This window comes from Lampetra fluviatilis, chromosome 40 (assembly GCF_964198595.1).
Source record: "Lampetra fluviatilis chromosome 40, kcLamFluv1.1, whole genome shotgun sequence".
NCBI lineage: Eukaryota > Metazoa > Chordata > Hyperoartia > Petromyzontiformes > Petromyzontidae > Lampetra > Lampetra fluviatilis.
Window position 1 is genome coordinate 3,782,958 of NC_136314.1, and position 7,832 is coordinate 3,790,789.

General features: G+C 49.9%; 1 protein-coding gene across 1 annotated transcript; it reads left to right on the forward strand.

Annotated features, from left to right (window-relative positions):
* Nucleotides 1-1,449: 1,449 nt before the first annotated feature.
* LOC144946273 (uncharacterized) lies at nt 1,450-6,250 on the forward strand. Its single transcript, XM_078875164.1, has 2 exons — nt 1,450-1,728; nt 4,838-6,250. Exons 1-2 carry the CDS (start codon nt 1,525-1,527, stop codon nt 4,967-4,969), a joined length of 336 nt encoding a protein of 111 aa, XP_078731290.1. The 5' UTR covers nt 1,450-1,524; the 3' UTR covers nt 4,970-6,250.
* The last annotated feature ends 1,582 nt before the right edge of the window (nt 6,251-7,832 follow it).

Here is a 7,832-nt window from a genome sequence, read left to right on the forward strand (position 1 = left end):
TCAAGATCGGCCTCTGTGGAGGAGGCTCGTGAAGGACGCTACCTGGAAATTGGAGGCAGTCCCCCTCCAAAAGCAACGGAGGGCAGAGGAGCAACGCTCAGAGGAGCGACGCTCACAGCAACGAGCGGAGCGTCGGGCGGCAAAAATGCAGCAAGTTGTCACAATCGGGGGTACAGCTGTTGCATCTGCGCGTCATCTCAGTCAGCCAACCCATGTCACCTGGGTCTGTCCCGTGACCTCTTCCTGTCAGCGAGCCTTCGACACTTCACGTGGCCTCAAAGTGCACCTGGCCTGGCACGGGCGCCGTGGTGATGTCACCGTCACTGAGTGGCGAATGGTGCCGATTGGTATTGGTGAGCTTTTGATGGGGAGTAGTGGCGCAGTGGTTAGCCCGCTGCACGAAGAATCCAGCGACCTGCATTTTAATCTCAGCCCGCTACTGATGTCGGTGGCAAACGATATCCCATCTGGCTTTGGGACTCATCCTCATTGTGGAAACACCAGCACTGGTGAGACAAAGTGGGGTCGAGCGTTGGTGCTGGACACACAGCGCCTTGTGAAAGCTGACTTCGTGATTGAGAAACAACGTATCAACGTATCTTGAAGGAGAACATTGTAATGAATGTGTACACCCCGTTATGTATGTTGAATTTCGCAGGCGCCGTGCGTATTCGGAGGTGCGGGGAAGGACCACAAACTAAACACAAAGACCCAAAGAGTACAAAAAAGTAGTTCTAAAGAAATGAGTTTCCAATCTAAATTTAAAAGCGCATCGCTCTAGTGGTGTCCTCATCAGAAGGAAGAGCGTTCCAGACGGCCGCAGGAGTGCCATCTGAAAGCACGCGATGCGGTGTTTGATGACCAGGCAGTGGAACGAAGTTCAACACAACCGTAACAAAGTGGTGCATTGACAAGAGAAAGCCTCTTCTCATCCTCAAATGAGACCAACACAAGTGGTTGATTTTTTTTCTAATGGCTACGTACGGCGCGAAAGAAGTTGAACGTACACGCGTAAGGTTTACATACACAGCAAAAGCGCATTTTGTGACACTTTTGTGGTAGATGTGTACGACATCCAGTGGGGCCCCGTTCCTTAACAATTTTTCCCGTTAATGCCACGAGAAATGCGCTAAATCCCCTCTCTCAGGCTTGCGCTATGTGTTTAATCTGTCTCAGAAGACTGAGCTCTTTATAATCACGAGCACAAGGAAGGGGATACAACTGCACACATCGCACATCGGCCGGCAAAAAAACAAAACCCTGTACTCGGAAACTTCAAAAACAAATTGGACGCATGTGACGTCGCGATTTTAATTGTTCTGCGCTGTAAATTTCCACGCCGCGAGTTAATCCGGGCAGAGGGGGACGCGGGGTGGGTGGGTGAGGGGGGGAACGTGAATAAATAAATGATTGGACTCTTAATAAAATAATAAAAACTAAGCCCAAGAAAGAAGTAAATCTCGAGCGGCGACGCTGCCAAAGCCGACACCCCCCCCCCTCTCTCCAATCTTCTGCGCGCACGAAATGCATTCCTCGTGCCGCTCCGTCGCGGCAAAGGAGGCGTCGGGAACGATGAGCAAAGGCGCCGCGGGGACCGCCGTGTCCTGGGGCGCACTCTTCAGGATGTGCTCCAAGCCCGGGGCCCGTCTGTTCGGAGCGGGAAGGCAGTCGCGGGCAGCCGCTGGCGGCGGCGGCGGCGGCGACGATGGCAGCCCGCACCGAGACGAGGTGAGGAGAAGTTGCGTCATCTCGGGGGGCCCCCCTCCCCAATGTGTTTTTTTTGTTGTTGCGATAAAGTTGCGTTGGTACCCAATCGGGCACGGCTTGGAGGGCCTCCCGAACCACTGCACGAGTTGTGGAGTGTGTTCATCTGCCCAGGTGGGAACTCGAGGGACCCCCCCCCCCCAGGATAGTCGCAAGAATGGCCTGGGTCTTGGGTCACCAAAATGTGTCCAAATTTAGCACGGTGCGAAAGAGGTTCAACACGCGTACAGACAACGTGCGCGGTGGAGAGTGACCGGCGCCTCTCCACTCGAGCATTTTCACAGGCCTCGGCCTCGTGACGTTGTCTGCGATATCCTGTTCGGTACTGGACAAATACTCTAATGGTTATTATTATGATTATTTGAGTATTGTTATTAGAATAGAAAGCAGAGCAACGTCGACCGATTGATTAGAAATCAAAGTTTGTTGTCCTTACACCAGCACCTACGGTTAACACGGTTTGCTAAGCACGCGTGTGAAATAACTGCTACGTACAAAGAAAATTAAACCGTGTTACAGGATAAATCTAAAAGTGCTGCTCGAACATAGGTCAATGTAAGAAACACATTTCCCTGCAGCGGACGCTGTCTGCGACAAATTACTTTTAAACCGTCCGGCGTACAATTAAGTAGGATGAACATTATGCCGACGTTTCCATAAACGCGTAGAACAGACGAGGATGTATGCCACATCCGTTCGCGGTGGTAGGAAACACTTGTTTCCATTGGCCGCCCACAACCGGTGATGGAATTCGCTTGATTTGTTGATTCGCGACACGCTCCGGTCCAGGTATCGGTGAACTCCATTGCCTGTGCCGGGCATTCGGAAACAGCGGTCAGAGCCAGTGGTGGAAGTTTCTTATTCCATAGGATGACCGCTACGGTGGCGAGATGTTAACTACCTCGCCCAGTATACAGGAGGTCATGGGTTCCATCACAACCCTGGCGAGGCCTGTTGTATATTTCGAGTTTGCATGTACTCCCCGTGGTCGCGTGGATTTTTCTCAGGGACCTCCAGCTTTTTCCCTCCACATTTAGAATCAACAACGTGCTTTTAGAATATTTGGCTGCTATAAATGTTCACGTCATGATAAGCCACTTCGTTGGGCTATCATTTGTGGTCAGGTCTCCTATGAAAAAGGGGCTCTACAGCTCCCTGGGTCTTTGCCTAGAAAAATAAAATTAGGTCGACGTCTCAAAATCAGATGATACTTTTTTTTTGTCCCACCGCCACCCAAGTCTGCCTGTCAAACCGGGATTTAAACGTTCAACCTTCCAATTGCGAGTCGAGCGCTCTGAACTCTCACAACGTCCTCGCCAGGTGTCGCATTCGGGTGGCTCCATCCCGGAGCTTCATGAAGCCAGCAAGCACGGCTGAGAGATAACGGAGCTCGCATCCAGGAAAGATGCCTGCCTACGTTACGGACGAGGATTTTTGATATTGTGGGGCGAGTGGCAATGACGGAGCTCGACTCGCAATCGGAAGGGTACAAAGGTGCAGCCCTGCAATTGCTTTGCTCAAACCTCTGCTGGTGGAAGGGCCTCCGGTAGACAGAGCTTCTAGATGGGCCTTCTGGAGGAAAGTTATCGAGTAAACACAACGAGTGGCTGTCAACTCAGACCCATCATTACTCCCGAGTGGCTTAAGCAGTGCACTTTGTACCAGATGAAACGGTGGTCACAGAGGGTGGTTAGCACTTACCATAGGAATGTGGAATTTCCGTCAATGGCTTGGGACAATCGATGGAAGTGAGCAACCACCTCATGCTCAGTGGAGCAAGGAGACCCAACTTTTGTTGCAAAGAAAAGTTGGGACCATTCATTACTATATGCATTTCATGCTGACGGTTTTGATATACATTTACATTTGTAAGGCGTATTTCATCCAAGTTATCCCAATGCGCCACCGTGTATGGAAAGCAGGGAAATAAGACCGAGCTTGCAGCGTAAACGACCAAAACTATTGGGAGAAGGCCATTTTACAGAGGTCAGTTTTCAGGGGTCAGATTTAATAGCACGAGAGATTATAATCGTCTTATTGTCAGAGGCAACGCGTTCCAAAGTCTTGGAGCTGCACTGGAAACAAGTATAACCCGTAAAAACAAAGTTTTTCATTATAAATCCTTTATATGCGTGGCGGCTAGAGTCTTCTCGTCCTCTGGCTTGAGATGGCTGCCACCTATGGGTCAGATGATTGTCTGCCAGTATTAAGCAATTGGTGATTAAATATTTAATTAGTTTTCCCTAAACAGTGTAAAATTTTGGGAATTTTTTTTCACAAACATTAATTGTCTCGCACAACGAGTCTGTGTGGAAAATGTCAGCTCGATTGGATCACGGGAAGTGGGTTAAAAAACGACCGAAAGATTTGCACGGTCGTAAGCAAGCAAGCACGCAAGCAAGCACGCAAGCAAGCAAGCAAGCGAACTTAATATAAGTATAACCCGTAAAAACAAAGTTTTTCACTATAAATCCTTTATATGCGTGGCAGCGAACTTAATATAAAGGATTTAAAAATATATTCGCCTGTGGAGGACGCGGGGATCGATCCCGCGACCTTTGGCATGGGAAGCGAGGGCACTACCAACTGCGCTACTCCGCCACGGCCTGTGGAGGCGTTACGCTCTGGGCTCTTAGACTGTTACGTTCAGCCAAAGCCAGGAATGAGTTATATTTTAATATATGTAAAATACATTTTTTTTTGCCTAAAAAGTGTAAAATTTTGGGAATTTTTTTTCACGAACATGAATTGTCTCGCACACCGAGTCTGTGTGGAAAATGTCAACTCGATTGGATCACGGGAAGTGGGTTAAAAAACGACCAAAAGATTTACACGGTCGTAAGCAAGCAAGCAAGCACGCAAGCACGCAAGCAAGCAAGCAAGCGAACTTAATATAAAGGATTTAATAAAGGATTTAATAAAGGATTTTTAAAAACCCGATCACCCCAGGAACGGAATTTTGACCTGTGATGATGATGGTGCTAATTGTGATTAAACACAATCTTAATGGTGATGCTGCATTTTTGCAAATGTGCAATCTCTGCCCCGTCCTCCCATTTGTTCTGTTCTGCAGGCTTACGATGCCCTCTTGCCAATGGACCGAGACTCCCAGGACTCTGATACCACGGCAACCGTAATTCCGGCCGAACAAGACAGCCTTGGCATGTATCTCTCCGGGACTACTGAGACGGAATCCGACTGCTAACGAAGCCTCCGTATGGACCCTTCACCGAAGGCCAACTGAGAGCCACCGCAATGCCAAGATGAACATTATCTGAGGTGGTTGAGTGGCTACCCAGGGGGCTCTGATAATGGCTCTGTCAATGCCACGGAGCCAGCACTACTGAGATCCGTGATGCAAAGGGCACCGATTCAACTTAAGATAGAAGATAGAGGTCTTGTTAGTATGTGTGTGTACACTGGTGCTTTCACGAGCCAGCATTTGCTGCTTGCCTGCTACGCCTCAATAGCCTGTGAGGTTACGCAGGGAATCTTTGCCCAAGCATGTGTGTATGTGTGTGTGTGTGCGTGTGTGTGCGTGTGTGTGCGTGTGTGTGCATATGGGGAGCGGTCGTGTAGTGGTTCGCGCACTGCGCTCTGAACCTGGCAACCCGGGTTCGATTCCCGCTCACGGCCAACCCCGGTGACGATTATCTGAACCGGTCCTGGGCCTCCCCTAGGTCGACTCGGCTTCAAATGAGTACCTGGTGCGACTTGTAAACATCGTCACTGGGGAGACAAAGGCGGCCGGGCGTAGTGTTGGCCACCCACCCTCTCGTGTGCCGTGCCGGCCTTTATAGGTGCTCGATAACGGAACTTGCCCCTACGGTCTGTTAAGGCTACACGGGGGATCTTTGTCTTTATCTTTGTCTTTGATGGGGAGCAGTAGGGCAGTGTCGTGGTTAGGGCCTCGCGCTATGAACCCGTCGAACCGAGTTCGATTCTCGTTCACGACCAATAATAGTGGCGAATATTTGAACTGGTGCTGGACCAGTTCAAATATTCAGGTCCATTCAGAGTACCTGGTGCAGTGTGTAAACGTTAGCACCGGGGTGACAAAGGTGGCTGTGCGTGGCGTTGTTCAACCACCCCCTCGTGTGCCGTGCTGGCCTTCTATAGGTACTCCTCGCGAACAGCACTTGGCCGAACAGTATGTTAAAGACTACAACGGGGGGGGGGGGGGGGTCTTTCTCTTTGTGTATGTTTGTGTGTGTATGTGTGTGTGTTGGAAGTGGTGGCGTAGAGGTTGGCGCACACTGCCACAGATGAACCAAGACACGTCGCTGATCTCATCAAGGAGCATAAACCATCATTTGAACTCCGGTCGTCTTTGCAGCAGCAGCTTTTGTATAACCATCGAACATAGACGGTCACTACATCACGCACTCTTCTCAGATGCTCTTCCACGGCCGTCTGGAACGCTCTTCCGTCTGATATTAAGAAGCTACCGGAGCTATGCACTTATAAATGTAGATTGAAAACTAAATTTATTCAGAACTCATTTTTTCGTGTGTTGTCGTTCCCTCGCACCTCCGATGCGCACGGTTGGCTACGTACGGTGCGAAAGAAGTTCAACGTACATATGCACACGTTGCTGCGAACTTCTGTTCAAGGCTCCACGGGGGGAAGGTGGGGGGGGAGAAGTGAGAGCGGTGATCTTGTGCCTCGGTGCGTGCGTGGCAAAAGATGCCACGGCGCAGTGGGTCCCGTCGGCTTTGACGTCTCTAACGCCGAGCTCCGCTCTAAAGTCGCCTCGTGCTCAATGGGCGGGGGAGAAGGGGGGGGGGGCATTGAGGACATTTCCACGTGTCGCCACATTCGGCGCACCGCTGCTCGGCGGATCGTTGCGCCCCGCGATGCCGGACCCCGCGCAGATTGTTTGTCCGCGAAGGCCTGGCTTGGAGGGGGGGGGGGACTCGTAGGGGCGCTGTCGAAACGGCGCCCCCCCCCCCCGAACCCCCCACCCCCCCCCCCCACTGACGACGTTCTAGCGCAGTGCGTCTTAACCTTTACTGCAGCAGCCTTGCAACCAATTTGATTCTCGATCGTAAAAACATGTTAATAAACACACTAGGCTTTGATGAAACCAATCCGTTGTACGTACTGTACGTGCGCGTGCTTCATTTGTCTTTCGATGATTTACCTTCCAAACGCGTCTGGCCATGTCTCGCATCCACAGAGAGGGCATCTCGCACCCCTGGGAGGTTGCGTGCACCCCAGGTGAAGAACCACCGACTCGAGCCACTCTTGACTACCACCACTACTCTCGGTTGCTTCTGCTCAGAATGAGAGCTGACTGTGTTCGATGAATAAAAGAATAGATGTTTACCCTCTCCGGCAATAATACATGAGGCGTTAAGATGTCCAAACAGCCAATAGGCATAGGACAATAGGTTTTACTCTTTCTGGCAATAAGAAAAGGTGTTAAGATGATGACACACGGAAAAAAATCATTTTGGTGAACATGCAAAAAAAAACATCCTCTGATTTTATATACATTGTCTTAGGCTCAAAAGAAAGCTGTCTTTGGTGTGGACCAATAATTGATTTTATTCTCAGAGCATGTTTTTTGTATGCATGTTCACCACGAGTACGTGTGTGTTACTGGGGACAGGATTCCTTGAAAAGGGATCCTGTTCGGTGATTTTAACACCTTCACACAACTGATTTCCTGCCAGAAAGGGTAACACCTATTGTTTTATTTTGATACTGGCAAGAAATGTCCCATATTGTAAGCGGCTCACCAAAGAGGCAACGCCTATTGTTGCAAGGCGTCAAGTCTGCATGAACCACACATGCCCTTGGCAAAACATGCACACGCACGTGCTCTGATTGTGTGCGTTCTCTTTCACACTGATTGGCCTAGAGCAGAGGCCTCGTCTCACCTGTGTTAGACCAGAGATCGCCAAAAGGGCGAACAGCGTTTTCTGACTGTGCTCGATAACAATTTTCCCGACAAGCAAACGCTGCGGCAGACAGATGTGTCAAATTGTAGTCGCTATTCATAAGTAGGTTCTCACCCGAGAAAGTACATCATTATAATCGTATAAATCCACGTGATTTCATAT